The sequence below is a fragment of the Aptenodytes forsteri genome, unplaced genomic scaffold, assembly GCF_000699145.1.
Source record: "Aptenodytes forsteri isolate BGI_AS27 unplaced genomic scaffold, ASM69914v1 Scaffold2, whole genome shotgun sequence".
NCBI classification, from domain to species: Eukaryota; Metazoa; Chordata; class Aves; order Sphenisciformes; family Spheniscidae; genus Aptenodytes; species Aptenodytes forsteri.
The window spans coordinates 11,774,825-11,790,777 of NW_008795695.1; the positions used below are offsets into that span (position 1 = coordinate 11,774,825).

The 15,953-nt window shown below is 42.1% G+C and overlaps 1 protein-coding gene across 1 annotated transcript in view; it reads left to right on the plus strand.

The window, feature by feature from the left end:
• The window catches only part of LOC103902089 (interferon-induced GTP-binding protein Mx), an 18,850-nt gene extending 3,910 nt beyond the window's left edge, over positions 1-14,940 (plus strand). Inside the window, exons 4-13 of the mRNA XM_009283094.2 lie at positions 979-1,133; positions 2,768-2,906; positions 3,414-3,612; positions 4,374-4,452; positions 5,418-5,540; positions 6,332-6,473; positions 8,879-9,037; positions 9,953-10,029; positions 11,528-11,770; positions 14,474-14,940. Of these exons, the coding sequence (XP_009281369.1) occupies positions 979-1,133; positions 2,768-2,906; positions 3,414-3,612; positions 4,374-4,452; positions 5,418-5,540; positions 6,332-6,473; positions 8,879-9,037; positions 9,953-10,029; positions 11,528-11,770; positions 14,474-14,707 (1,550 nt within the window). The 3' untranslated portion in view covers positions 14,708-14,940. The remainder of the gene's footprint in view (positions 1-978; positions 1,134-2,767; positions 2,907-3,413; positions 3,613-4,373; positions 4,453-5,417; positions 5,541-6,331; positions 6,474-8,878; positions 9,038-9,952; positions 10,030-11,527; positions 11,771-14,473) is intronic.
• The last annotated feature ends 1,013 nt before the right edge of the window (positions 14,941-15,953 follow it).

Genomic DNA, 15,953 nt, shown 5'->3' on the forward strand with positions numbered 1-15,953 from the left:
ATTGGTCAGCAGGTGGTGAGCAATTGCATTGTGCATCACTTATTTTGTATATTCTTTTATCATTAGTATTATTATTTTTATTATTTTTCCTTCCTTTTCTGTCCTATTAAACTGCCTTTATCTCAATCCATGAATTTTACTTTTTTTTCCCGTTTCTCTTCCCCATCCCACTGCGGGGTGGGGAGTGAGCAAACGGCAGCGTGGTGTTTAGCTGCCTTCCGGGTTAAACAGCAACACTTACCCAAAGGGTAGTAAGTACTTGCCCTAAATGTGAAAGTTGGATTGTCCTTATTTCCTTGACTAGCACAGCTCTGCAACATTGTTATTTGTCCTAATGTTTTTTCATTAGCTTTTCAATATATTATTTGGATATTTTTAATATATCCTTCCAAAACCGGCAAGGCAAGTGGTATGAATTGATTAAGCTAATTACAGAGCTGAAAATCTCTCATGAGAATGACTATGGGGTTTCCTTGCTCCTCTATTCTGTCAACAGTTCAAGCATTATTGCCTTATAAGATCTGAGACAAATTACTTGATCTCTCAACCTCTCTATCAAAATGAGAAGAATATAGAATAACACCTATTTACCTTTCAAGACAGCCAAGGATTAATTAATGCCTACAAAGTGTCTTGATGTTGAGGAAGCATTTCTACAACTGACCAATATTTTATCTGATCACTTTCGTTGTGGTTTATTTACATATATTTTGTCTGCATATATGAGAGTTCATAAGTATATGCTCTGTAAAATATTACAGTTCACATTCCAAAAGGACTCCACGTATCCATGTATTGCATAATAATTTCCTTAGATTTTTGCATAAATGGATTTACCTGCGTGGCTGGATCTGAAAAAAGCCAAGTCTAAAAGAGCCTTAGGTGGTAGTAGGTACTTTTCGAAGTTATTGTCTTCAGCTTCACTTTGATGCATTGTTTGACGTTTGTATTCATTGCCTTGCTCTTTTCTCCTTGCAGCCCAGGACATTGTGGCTGGTACTAGAGGTGCCATTAGTGGAGAACTAATTTCCCTAGAAATTCAGTCCCCGGATGTCCCAGATCTGACACTAATTGATCTTCCTGGAATTGCCAGAGTGGCTGTGGGGAATCAGCCAAAAGACATTGGGGAGCAGGTAAAACTCAGTCTCATAATGCCAAGCTGTGCACAGGGTCACTTCTGTAACCTTCCTCATATGCGAGCCTTTGCTGTAGGACACTGGAGTTATTATGCTGGGCTTCTAAGCCAGCAAGAGAGCTACGCTAACAAACAAACAGGCCTATTTTTCCGGCAAGGAATTGCCAATAGGAACAGTGAGGTCAAGGATCTCCTGTCTGCCCTGTCGTGCAGGAGGGAGCTGCCCACACTAGCCATGAAGGAGCCACCTCAGGTGCCTTGACACAGCCTACTCATCGCAGCACAGAATAACCTGGCCATATGGACCCTGAACACAGTGCTGCCCCCATGTCCCTTCGCTAGACTGCAGTCTGGAAGACAGATACATCCCAAAATGAGTTGTCTCTTACCAGCTCTGTGGATGTATTGGCAAAGATGAATAGATCTGAGTTCTTGTAAGCTCTTCTGGAACAAGGCAGCAAATTGGCCCTCTCACAGGTTTGTTGCTCTGTCATTCCTTACTTACAGAGCACATCAGAATCAGACCTGTCCTGGTTTTTCTCATCCCTTAAGGGATCCCAGCAGACCCTTTTTGAAGTAAACAGAATATGCGTTAAAGTGGAGGGGATCTCTACTCTTCCTCTGGCTGCTTTTAGAAGAAATGCTGGGGAATGCAAATAAAACTCTAGTTGGACAAGGCCAGCTGTGAGGGTGATGTGCAGGAGATGGGTGCATTGTTTCTCCTAAAATACCTTTAAATAGGAACTTGGAATAAGAGTAGCCCAAACTAAACTAGATATATCAACAAAAATGAGACAAGATTGGACTGTCTGGGCTTTACTCTCTGGGAGAAGAGTCATTTCATTTCACAATTAGATAGTAATCTTTCTATTGTATTCAGAAGAAAGCAGCAGGTGTGACATGATCCACACATTTCCATCGTCCCCAGCTGCCTGCATGCTTCAGAGATGGAGGCTATAGCATTGTAGCATGTCAGAAATTGGGATGGATGGGAAGTAGAAAAGAGAGGCACCTTTACCACAACTCAGAAAAAAGAGTTAACTTACTTCAGTATAGGCACACTAGAGCTGTGTGAACCTTTTGTAATACAACACAAAGCATGAGAAATTCTTTTAGTTTGGCATTGAAGCATAGAAACAACGCCAACCAGATGTCATGTGTGACTTGTTGGGTTTTTTTCACAAATACTCCACTGAAGACATTTGCTCTCCTTTCAGGGATACAAATTTGAGATTTATCGGCATAATCTAGCTTGCTTTCTTTCCATAAGTGTGTACCTAGACATCAGAACTTGTTTTTCTTACATGTGATTATTTATGAGATATCTTTAATATTTCCATAATGAACGACTATATGCATGAGAAGTTAAACTTCACATAGCTTTCAGGACAGGCATAACAACAGTCTGGTCTCATTCTTGCTAGATGTTTGGATTAATCTTGACGTAGGAAAAGAGGCTCCATTCTTCTGCTGACCCATTTCCATGCCATCCTCTAGCATGTAATACTATCCTCAGTATATGTGACATTTGATGTCATCACACAGTGGCTCATATTGCTAGAAATGCTCACATCCTACATGCAAGCATCTGATTTCACTGAACGTCATTACTGCTGCTGTCTTGCATTGCAGATCAAAATGCTACTTAAAAAAATTATTGGCTGCAAAGAGACACTCAATTTGGTAGTGGTGCCATGTAATGTGGATATTGCAACAACAGAAGCACTGAAAATGGCTCAAGAGGTGGACCCCCATGGAGAAAGGACACTAGGTGAGGCAATTTTTAAGCTACAAGTTGAAGAGAGGTGCAAATATTTTTTTCCCATGAAGGTCTGATGTTCTCTATTCCACGCCAGATCTGTGAAATTAGCTACTAGAAGAAGGAAAAAAAAGAAAACAGCCTAAATAAACTATTTACAAAGCTTGAGATGATCCAGTAGCTCTAAGAATCCTTCAGTTTTGAGTCTTGCTGGCATTCATGTTATGAATAATTGGAAATTGAAAAATCTCAGCGTTAATAGCGGGAAAGCTTTGCTGCTGCCTGTTAAAAAAGGTTTGCAAGGCAAAAGGTGTGGTGGGAGGCCAACTGTAGAGCAAGTTTTACAGTGCAAAGCCCAGGAGCTGAGAGCTTTCTAGGAAAAAGAAAACAAAACAAAGAGAAGTTGCTTTATAACACATGGTACAGACCGTTCCCACTCTGGTGGCAGGGTGTCCTACTGCACCTCTCCCACCTTTAACTTCTGCACTCGACTAACTTTCTCTTTGGGTAACTTCACAGGGATCCTCACGAAACCTGACCTGGTGGACAGAGGAACGGAAGAGTCTATCATTAACATAATACGAAACATGGTCATCCCCCTCAAAAAAGGTTACATGATCGTGAAGTGTCGTGGGCAGCAGGACATCCATAACAATCTGGCCTTGGCCAGTGCAATCCAGCAGGAGAGACAATTCTTCGAGACTCACAAACATTTCAGGTACTTATCACAGAAAGGACCTAATCGAAAACATATTAAAGTCACTTCAAAGCTTCCTGTTGACTTGCTGAGATTTAAATTAGGGTTACAAACAGGTATTAATTATACTTGCTATTTCTCATTGCTCATGTAGTGTTGCATTCCAGTAAGCCAGAAGGATTTTATATGTCAAATAAACTTTTAAAATGTATTTTGGATGCAAGTTCAATATATATCTCTCCTTAACTCTGGGAGAAGTGCAATGAACTTCAGAAGTTCAGAATAGTCCCAAAGAATTCAAGTTAAGCGCACTTCAAGTCAAGCACTGAAGTATTTCTATTCACTGGAAAACATGGTGAAACTCAGCATGACAAAGGATACTGCTTGTGCTGAGGGCACAGGTTTCCCAAGAAGATGACTTGGCAGCAAATCAACCATAATATAGAGAATGGCAGGTGAAAAGGGTTTTGAATCGGTGTACTTCACACATGCAGAAATAATACTGCAGCACATTAATCTGCTGTTAGAATTTGCTATTTTCAGATTCTTCTCTGTTTCCCTTTGCTTAGCCAGTAGCAGTAGCTGTCAAACAACTCTTGCATAAAAGCCACGGTGCCCAGAGAGTCCTGGGCAGCTGCCGCATCTGTACTAGCACTCCCCAGAGGACCCTTTCCTTACTCAATTTGTGTAGTAGAACTAGTGAAAACAGAGCAGAGCATCAGTGCTGCCTCCTTGCCTTGCACACGCAGTTATCCAAAACCACCTTTTCCTCTTTTTTGCAGCATTCTTATGGAAGAAGGAAGGGCCACTATCCCTCATCTGGCAGAGAAGCTCACAAATGAACTTGTGAGACATATTATTGTAAGTAACAGAGGTGCCATACTAAGCTGTTTGTATCAGTTACAATCTAATAAGTTCAGCCCTTCAGCCTTGGATTGCAATTGATTGCAATTGGATTGCATCTTCATACGCATAGATAGTACTTAATTATCCTTCAATCCGACCATCTGAGAACAAATTGAACTGAGAGTTAGCGGTAAAGAAACCCAGGCTCTGTCCTCAGATTTGCCTTTAAGCTGAAGATTGACAATAGGCAAATCATTTCATCTACTTGTGACTCATAACTCCTGCCTTTTCAATGGCAGCCATATTTCTTCTTGTTTGTGAAGAGTGTTGATTGGCTGGGTGACAAGTTACTGCTATGAGCTTGCTAAAACACAATAATTTCTATTTAACTGAAAATGTCTTCAAAATCTCAAGTAAGATCTAATTGTTTTATTATATTACTATACTAATATAAGTATATATTACACAAATCTGTAAGTAATATATCTTATTCCATTAAGGGGAAATGCTAAAATACAGGGAACCTCTAAATTCAGTCCTGAAGGAGAAAAAAAATATGTATTTATATAACCTTACATAAAATAAGCAACTAAACAGCCATGTTCAATCAGGTATTTATCAAGAATGGAGGGGTCAGTACATTCCTTGCATCACCACCTCCCTGGTGCAACCTGTGGGGACGTAATTTTTGGCTCACTGTAGGTGAAATGTTGCCCTAGACTACAGCTACTCTGCCCGCCTCGCAGTGAGGTCCAGCCTGATTTCTCAGGGATATCCTAGCCCCCTGCCTTCTCCCATATTTGCACTTCCATGCTATCCCACTATCACGCGTGGGATGCAAGGACAGTGAGCTCTTGGACTCCTAGGAGCAGCAAAGATCATGGGCAGGTATAGGTCACTCTTAGAGGGATTTTGTTTTCCTTCCAAGACCAGACATGTTCAACCTACCTAAACATCCTTCTTTACTGTCTACCCCCCAGAAAACTTTGCCAACACTAGAGAACCAAATACGTGAGGTGCTCCAAAAAACGTTACAGGATCTACAAAAGTATAGCAGAGGCACACCCAGAACAGAGTCTGAGAAGCTGATTTTCCTCACAGATGTAAGTATCAATATTGGTTTGGTCACAGAGCAGAGCAAGGAGGTAAATGTGGGAGAAAAAGAAACCACCTAAAGTTATCAAACCGTCAGCATGGACCACCAGGAAGCTTGTGGTATCTGTCACTGAAGTGTTTTAAGAGTAACATAGACAAACCTCTGGCAGAAATACATCATTCCCACAAAAATAATGGACAACAGGAGCTTGTAGCCCCTTTTAGCAATTTTTTTCCTGTGATTATGTGATAAGAGAACTGAACAACAACTCGGTTGATTAGTCAAAATCAAGCATCTCAGAGAGGGAAAACTTACACTCCTGCCTGCCTGACATTTTGAAGGGTTTCCATTGTTTTCAGCACTCATAAGATCAAATGCATTCCTGATATCAAAATATGGTGTGCAAGTCCATCTAAGTGTCTCGTCTTGGGGAGCTAATCCCTCACAGTAAGCTTTCGGCAGGCCAGCAGAGGTGCTTATGAAGGCTCACCAGCCTTCAAAGACTTCATACAAGTCTGGTCAATTAGAATTTAGTAAATGGTTGTAGGAGTCCACAGGAAAACAAAAACCAAACCAAACAAAAACAAAAGAGTATCAAGTTTGTTTTCCTCTAGCTGCTCTGATTTTGAAAAAAAAACCCAGGAGCTAAGAGCATAAAAGATGTAAGGGAGGGATGTTTTCAATGAACCATGTTCCTGCTTTAAGATCAAATGACTGCAGATTGACTTAACATATGCAAGTTAGTCTGAAGAAATGAAACTTTACTATATTGCTTGCTTGTTCTTTAATTCATTACAGTTGATCAAATTCTTTAATCAAGACATCTCTCAGACAATGCGTGGAGAGGAACAGTTGTTTGGAAATGAAATCAGACTGTTTACAAAAATCCGCAGAGAGTTTCAAACATGGGAAGTGATTCTCCTAGAGTGTGCTGCAAAGGGTAAGCACAGAAAACCATCACTTGCAGCTGACCTGAGATTCCATTCCCTTGCTTTTAAATGAAGACACAGCATCATCAACGGGTTGTTTTCAAGAAAGTGATAAACAAGAAGCTAGGAGCATTGATCTGTTGTAGTGTTAGGCAAGTTATGCTTTGGTCCTTGGGGACAAAGACCCAGCTTGCGTTAAATGCTGTCATTACAGAGAGATCAGTGGAGGTCTCTCTTCTCCCTGCAAAGCGGTAAAATCAAGACTGTGGACCCTGGCACAGAACCGGTTGGTGATTCTCTGAACCATTCTTCTAAATAATAGCAACAAAACCAACACCAACGCTAATTAATAATAATAATAATAATAGCTAATAAATTTGTTATAATTCTATTATTATTATTATTATTATTATTATGAAGAATGTTTTGGAATTTTGGTCTTTTTTGTTCTACTCATCTTTGGTTTAAGGTGTGGAGAAAGCAATTCTGAGTCTGAAATAACCACAACCTTGTAAAGAGTACCCCTTTCTGTGCATCACTCACCTTGCTAATTGCTTAACTGAACTCAGTTCTAAACTGAGGTGTAGGGTGATACAAGCAGGCTGAACTCTGCTGTACACTCAACATCTTTTGCAGCATCTTTTTCACATCTTTCAAAGACCCCGTCATTTGCTCTTAGAGATGAAATAGCATCAGCTGCCAGTCAAGCAGTAGCTCTTGAAACAAGTTCTTTTAGTCTTTGATATACATCTATGTCAACATCACTAGTGACTCTGAGATGATAGGTACAAATAGGCTGCAAAGGTGCTGTCAGCCAGAGACAAATATATGTATATATATGCATATATGTGAAGAGAGACAGACAGACATTGGTGTATGTCAATGTCTCTTATGTCCCATCCGTGAAGTACCAAGCCAATCCATGATTTTATGGAGAGGAATAAAAGAGTAAGACAATGAAGGCATGAAGAAATAGATGTAAAAAGGGCAGAAAGCACTAACAGATGCATGCAGCTTCTTCAGAGGACAAAGAGCAACTGAGTTGCAGAAGATACGCAAGGCATCACATGGCAGCTGAACCACGGTAGGGAATCCTCTGGGCATCAGGTTATCCCTGTTGATTTAAACTAATACATCCAACTTCACAATAGGATCAGGGTAGCAGCACACAGCAGCTCTTACAACAGCACAGCTCTTGCTGATAATATGCTGCCCCAACATCATGTGTACATATGCTCAGGTGAAGTATTCACACGTGCAGCAGAGTAAGTTCACTTACATTGTGTAGATGAGGCGCTTGTGTAGATGTAGACTTATATAGATGAGGCGCTTGGGGACATGGTTTAGTGGTCATGGTGGTGTTGGGTTGATGGTTGGACTCGATGATCTTAGAGGTCTTTTCCAATCTTAATGATTTTATGATTCTATGATTCTATACATAGCTTGAAAACTAGAGGTAGCTTTAGCGAGCCCTTCCTCAATGAAAAGCATTGTTATCAGCCACTGCTAGGATTTCTGAAGGTACATTATTGCATGTCAGATGATTCTGTTTAACTTCAGCTTTCTTATGATGAATGAAATTATTAAAAATAGCAGATACTTTGGATACTTGAAGCCTTGAACTTTCTGTTGCGAAGCTGATCGATGTTCTTGTGGCTGTGTTACAGCTTTGTACTACCTTAACTATACAGGTACATTTGCAGACTCTGAACCAGATACTCCACACCTACTTCTGTCTTTTCTTTTTCTTTTTCTTTTTTTTTTTGTTATTATCCAACCATGGACTCATATACCTGAATGTTAGAATTGAATGCATCCATGGCTTGACTTCTACTTCCACATGTGCACTTGATCCATGACTCACAAATTTGACCCCAAAACAGGGCAATCTCAAAACCTTTCAAAACACTTAGAAACACATCTTTGCCTGAGTATGTAAACCAATTCAAAGGGATATACTTCATTTAAGATGGCAAATTTGTATAATGACAACAAAGAAATATTGACTGTGATAGCTTAAATAAAACTAGCTAGTCAACAGTAGATTCCCTGGAATAAGACTGTTTAGTGAGTTTGGGGTTTTTTGTTCTGAGTTTTTTAAAACTCAGAAGTGACTGGTAATGGCCACTTCTGTGAGGGTAGCAATTCCAAGAAGAACCAGTATTTTTGAGCCCCATCATAATTTCTGGATTGCTTTCTGTCAGTTAGATGCTCAACCCAGTGTGTGAGATGGCTTATTCACTGAGCGATAATGTGTGTTAGCTCAGTTCTGTGGTAACAGTATTGCTTGAAAGATCATCTCAGCAGTTGTTCTTCTCAAGAGCATGTCAAAGAGGATAAATAGACTTCCTTCTTAAAACTGAAATTTATAGATTGAGTGATTTAGTAGTAAAGCAATGTTATTTTAATATTACAGTTAAAAAAACTGTACCCAGTAAAGCATGGAAATATGAAGACCAGTATCGTGGACGGGAGTTCCCAGGCTTTAGCAATTACAGGACATTTGAGGACATTATAAAAGAGCAAATCATAGAACTGGAGGAGCCAGCGGTTGTGATACTGCACAACGTGATCGGTACGTCTCGCAGGCCACATGAGGCTGTCGCGTGGGAGACACTGGTGTGCCTGACAATGTTTTTCCCAGGATAAGCCGATATTCTCACTGCTGGAGCAAGAGATCCAGCCAGGATACTTCAGAGTGGGGAAGTGAATCTGATTCAACCTGGGGGCTTGCTTCTTCTCTAGAGCCTCCAATTTCTACACGCGGTCTCCAGCATTAATACTTTTCCCAGTGGCTGGTGGAAGGGAGTTAGAAAGTAACTATAATAAATAACACAGTAAAGAAATAATATAGTAGAAGTACCTGGTGCCAGCGGAGCAGCTTGGTATTCCCAAGCCCGGGGAGTGGCGTTCACGAATCTGAACTGGGAACCCAGCTTCTTTGCCAATTCTTTGCATGATGTTGTATGTATTATACAGTGACTGCTGGGGCTGGGGGAAAGGGTACGTAGTTCATCCAGTAAAAAGCACCCAAGGAAAAAGTATGTCATGATCCTCTCTCTCCTACGTTTGCCTTAGAAGGCAGCTACAGCGTCTGTGCCAGACTCGGTGCTCTGTATTATATGCGCTAGCCCCTCTTCCTGGGGAGGCCACTCAGGGGGTGAGATGCAGATGTGCTTACATGGCCAAGTGATGGCACATCTGGTCAGACACAGCTGTAAGCACAGAAATTGCTTTATCAAAGAAATCTCAGTGATATTCAATCTCTCAGGTGTTAAGTGGTTACAGGAGGTCTTTAATGGCTCACACTCTTAGACCTATAAATCTAAATTCCTACTTGTTTGTATTGGCGTAGTGCATCAGTACAGCTGCGGAGCTGTTTCTGGATGAATACAGAAAATGAGTAGTTTTCCCAAGTGTCATATTAACAATAGCTTAAAAACCACGCTTGCTTACCTGACTTTATTTTGTCTGTCTGTTCTTCCCTTAGGACTGGTTGAAGAGAAATTTATGGAACTCACTAAAAGGCATTTTGCTAATTTTCACAATCTAAACAGAGCTGCTAAGGTGAGACACCACCTATAACCTGAGATAAGACAAGAGCAAGACAGAATGGCATTTGTAAATACAGCCATGCTTACGGTACCTATCCCATTGCATTACCCTTATGCAAGCATGGAATTTCTTGCAGTCCTATGGTTTTTATAAAATAAGGAAGAGCTTGAAAACGATCGCATGTTTATAATGGCACTAACGAAAGTGCATTTTGCCTTTCGGTACAACTTTGACAAGATCTAAAACATACATTCCTCATTCATTCTGGTCACATTCTTGATGCGTAGAACACAATGCAAAGAAAACCTGGTATGGCTGCCTTGAAGCGTTTATAATTAATTTCAAATTTAAGTCCTGCAATGATTTGTAAGCGTGTGGGCAGCCTCAGAGCGCTAAACAGTGCTTTTCCCTCTCTGAAAGGCAAGCCAGGGCGTTAGCCAGTGCAGGAATCTTATCTTTGATAAAAGGGAGCAGCAGCAGGCAAGCCAAAAATCATTCAACTATGACAGAGTTAGATGACTCTTCACAATTTGGGGGATTGCATGTTTTGGGGTGGAGTTAAATTATATGGATGTCACTGAAGACCTTTTCTCAGAAAGAGCTTTGAGGAAGAGATGAGAAGCAGTGCTGGACAGCCAGAAAGCAGAGTCCACTCACAGGGTACTGCTGAAAAAAAAAGGAGACTCAAAGGCAAATGTGAGTGAAACAGATGGTTTGCTATTTGACTTGCATGGCCAAACCCTACTGAGCTCCCAGGCCAACCAGATAGCAAGCAAATAAGCTATTTCAGCCAAACACAGAGGTGTGTAGGGAGGGTCTTTAGGCATAACACGGTTTGAGGAATGAAGAGGGAGGAAGTTCTGGTAGACACTGAAGATAAGAAAAAAAAATGGGATGCTTTCTTAGGGGTGCTAGGAAGGCATTTTAAGGGAATTTGAGACTGCCTTCTCTGCCCCCCCAGACTTTTAGGTAGAAGTATCAAAAAGGCCGGAAAGCATCAGATGACTGCAATAGAGGTGCCAGACAGGGAGGTGTTAGACCGGGTTGGTTTGCTGACAACAGATAGGAGACCGAGGTTTTTGAGAAGGGCAGGAGGGGCAATGGAGTTCATATCAGTGCCTGCTGTCACTGCCTACTGCAAAAGGGAGAGGCAAACAAAATGCATGCAAAAACCGAGGACAGGCTGTAGGCTGAACTCATGGCTGGCCATTGCTGCTTGTTCCCGTCAACCTTGTATTTTCCTTCGGGGTCCAAGCACCAGGTTTTGACTGATACCACTCGTGTTTGAGGGGACAAAACTGCCACGTTTTCCTGCTCTTTCACAACAGAGGAACCAGAATCTAAAGCATTACTCCATGTTCCCAAGAGCCGGTCTGGGATTAGACAGTGCTTGCAGCAAGGACTGTTGAACACTGTGCCCACCTTGCCATTCCCTGGGGATGCTGCTAAGCACCGGCACCTTTGCAAAGGAAGCAAATGTCTGAGAACTTGTTGTTCTTTTCTTTCTTAGACCAGAATTGAAGACATCAGACAGAAACAAGTAGCGGAGGCTGAAAGACATATCTGGACCCAGTTTAAAATGGAGAGAATTGTATACTGCCAGGATGACCTTTACATTAGCGATTTAAACTCTGTTAAGGCAGAAAACACTATCAAAGTTGGCAATGGGAAAGAGTTGCAGGTTGGATCTGTTTCGAGTCAAGAGCCCTCCTTTGTCCAGGACATGGTTTCTCACACGAAGGCCTATTTCAATGTGAGTTTACAGACTATGATACAGCAGTTCTTCTGCACCCTGAATGCTATAGCATATAGCCCTCGTCCAGATCTCACTGTAGTCATTGAGTCTTTCATGCAATACTACTACTATGCAGGGAATAGTAGCCAGAGGGTATAAGTGTCTCATCCAGGTACACGCACAGCTTCTGTACGAATAAATAGGAGCTTCTGACCAGTGATGAAAATGCCAGGACAGAGCTGGTCTGACGGGCTGTGTCAGCACAGTCGCTGGGGAGAAGTAGTTGCGCACTGCAGGGTATGGTGATTAGAAAAGCCTGCAGGTTGTTAAAATGACAGCTGGCTCCTAAACCACTCGTTAGCTACCCCACAGCCTGGCATGGCTCCCTGCTGCGGCTGTCCCTCGCTCGGAGAATATGCCATCAGCAAGTGAGTCCTCACCTTCCTCCAGCCTTTCACAGAGAAGGGGGTGACTCCCTGCTGCCTACACAGCCCCACACCAGTACAATGCTCTCTTGCTGGCTCTCCTATGGGGGCAAGTGTCAGGGGGAGGAAAGGACAGTCACTTACCTGCATGGAGGAGAGGATAGGATGGGGAAGAGCCCTTGGCCCTGTAATTAGAAGTTATTGATATTCAGTTGATGGCAAGGCCCCCTCTCCAGCAAAGGAAGCGATGGTCCTAGGATTGCTTTCCCCACTGCAAGTTCGTCTCATGGTTTTCAAATAATACTAGTTTCCACAAGCTTAACAACATTATGTACAGCACTTCGGCATTTGGCATGGCATCTGAGAGCTCAGGTCAGCTCAGCTTAGCCTCAAGCCCCTCTGCATATTCCTGCTGCCAGCAGAAAGTCATGTCAGTGGCTTGCAGTCAGATTCTAAATTAATGCGGCAGGAGGAGTGGTAATAAAACGTTAAGTTAAAATGGATTCGGCTATCTGTAGAGATCAGAGTGCGTATGCTGTATTGCAGATAGCTCCACAGAATTTAAGTCTGAAGACAAATGTGACGTTTTAACAAAGGATCATATTAAAGAAAGACAGCAAAGAGAACACGCAGTATCAGGATTTGCTCTTGATCTTTGTTTCGTAAAACTCCCTCAGAAAGCAACAAGTTCAATATTAATAATGCAGTAAAGTAGGTAGCAGCTCACCTTGAATTTCAATAGCAAGGTTTTGACAAATTCCTGTGATTAAATGTTCAGGCTGCTCAGGCTGATGGAGAGAAAACCATCGGCTTTCAGAGAACAAGAGACAAAGGCAGAACTGCATGAGCTCTTCCCTCCCGCCTTGCTATACTCTCTGCTATAACACAAAAGTCTTAGATGCTAGTTATACATTTTTGTAAATGCCCTAAGCACCATTTTCAACCATAATAAATGCCAGGGCATCATATCTCCATGGGACTTATGCAATGCCAAATACACTTTGAATGAGATGGAAGCTCTTAAGTGTCCATGGCCTTTGAAAATGGCATGCATGAATCTGTGTCACCTATGGCAGGACTGTCAAGATTCTGGGTAGAGTTTGGCTCCAGAAAAACAATCATATTTAAAGCACCTAGGCTCCCTCCTGCCACGGTCAGTAGTGCCTAGAGAATACGTAGGCTCAGTAAGTGCTTTAGCTGACTCAGCCGAATTGCTTGCTATTGACTAGATCTTTGCAAACTAGGAAGAAAAACTAAACATCTAGTCTGAGGTATTTTTCAGCTTGAGCTCAACCCCATCCCTGTACATGAAAGATTTGCAGCCACTAAGGTCCAGAGGTATCTAAAGTCAGAAACACCTTAGACTTCTCTGGAAATGGGCTGCCTAAACCTACAAATTGAATGTGCCTCTACCTGGTCTTCCCACTGCCATTTTCAAGTCAGGTGCCACAAAAAGGAAGGCGGCACCTCTCTCAATTGCAGACAGTCACTCAGGCATAAGTGCTCACCTGGCACCAGGAGGGCTGGAGTCAGCTCCCTCCCAGCACTGGAGAGGTTTTGAACCTCCCATCACCCAAGAGAGAACACCAGCTAAGCCCCCAAGCCCTGCAGTTGTCTCTGGGGAAAGACAGGGAAAGGGGAAAGGGCCCCACAAGCTCTTCTAGGTCAATCTGTTTCAATTTGCATAAATAACTAGACCAGACAGTTTGTCAGGTTAAGCAGAAAATTATCTCATTGAGATATCAATAGATGTAATGTAGGCACAGTCTAGTTTCACTATTGCTGAGGACATTTTTCTTTAAGGCGAAAGCTCACTCCAAAGCTGTCTTACACTTAAAAGGACAACCACGTCAGAAATACCACCTAAATACAGGAATTTACCACCTTTGGGAAAAATCACTGTTTGATTTCCTGTACCATAACGGATTGGTAGTGTTCAGAGAAGACAGGTTTGACGACAGAAATTGTTCACAAGTACTATTCGTCAGGTGTGTCCTTGTATAACTCTTACCAATGATAGCTGGCAGAGCTAAGCAGGGAACAGCTTGCCTTGGGTTTAGTTTGCTGAGGAGAAAAAGCAACAGCTGGCATTCCCATAACTCAATTTTTAGCTCTTTAGGCACAAAAGAGACTAATGGCAAACATTTTTTGGTTCCTAGAAGCACTCACTTCTTGAACAGTAACTCAACATATTTTAAAAACCTGCTGTCACTGCCTACCAGGTTACCTATAGCGCCTTCCTTTTTTAGTTCTTTTTGGGAAACAAGTCTTCTGCCTTTTTTTCCCCTTCTTGCAGGGAGCAAGTAAACGCCTTTCCAATCAGATACCTCTGATCATCCTGTCTTCTGCCCTTCATGACTTCGGGGATAAGTTACAGACCACAATGTTGCAACTTTTGCAAGAAAAAGACAAATTAAGCCATCTTCTTCAGGAGAACAGCGAAGCTGCTAAACATAGGAGCTACCTCAGTCAACGAGTTAATCGTCTCACCAAAGCCTGCCAGTACCTGAGAGACTTCGCCTCGCTGTAGGTGTCTTTGTTTTTCAGAAGTATTTTTCTACTCTTGTTTTCTATCATTATTGAAGAACTTTGTAAACCCCCCTAAAAATGTAACGTTAGCACAGACCTTTAACACTCATTTCTAGTGTTCAGTTCTGCTTGATTTTCCATAACCAGTTATATGCAAACACCTACCCTTATGTAAAGTGCTCCACTGGGGGAGTTGTGATTAAATAAATGTTATCCCATTTTTAAGCATTTGCTTCATGAACTCTGTACAAGCATTAAAATAGTTATTAAAAAGCTAGAGCTCTGAGGGTTGTGTTTCGTTGTGGTTTTTTTTTTTTTTAAATAAGGATGAGGGCTTTCAGCTGTATAACTCACAAACTGTAGAAATCAAATTATCTAACTAATTTTCCTAGGTGAAGCTTACTGCACAACCCTAGCAATCTCCCGCTTCCCTTTGTGTTTTTGCCTCGCTGGGGTTGTCTTTCCTGCCATCACCTGAAAGATGACTGCAAGGTGTCACCACTGTTAAGTCCCAGCCCAGTAGGTAGAGAGAGTGCACATGGTGGGCATGAAACAGTTCCAGCCTAGAGGGAAAAGAAACTTAACTTCATCTGATCAGTACATCCACAGGATGCGGTTCGCTCTGTTTCTCCTTTTTCAGTTCTCTGATTTGTAGAGAAAGGCTAAGTGGCTCTTTCTTTTGGATGCCTGGAGCATTGCCTGAAATTTGGGGACTGATGGGCAATTCAATAGATGGCAGGATTTGGGTGTCCAAAAGGGATTAAACCACCCAGGATGTTAAACATTAGAAGGGCGTCTCAGCATGTGGCTTGCTGCCTTTCTCCTTCTCCTCCCCAGGGCAAGGAGAACCTTTCCAAAAGCTCTTTCATTTCATGGAAGCCAGTGCAAAATATAATACTGCACGCTGTATTCATGACATCTTTCATATGGAGGACTTACTCTAACGGGCAAAGCTGTGCTTTGTGTAGCAAGAGTAAAGTCTGCATTCAGCTAAAAAAAAAAAAAGTCCTTGTACCAGCGTGCCACGTAGTAATTTCCAAGACGCTTAGAAGAGAAGCCTTCTCTTCAGGCTGGAAATGATAGAAGGTGTTTGACCCTCTGACATGAAACTGCAGCAGCAGATGGCTGACTTCTGTGACACAGCATTCACCCCCCCTGCTGTGGGCAGGGACATCTTCAACTAGATCAGGTTGCTCAGAGCCCCGTCCAACCTGACCTGGAATGTTTCCAGGGATGGGGCATCCACC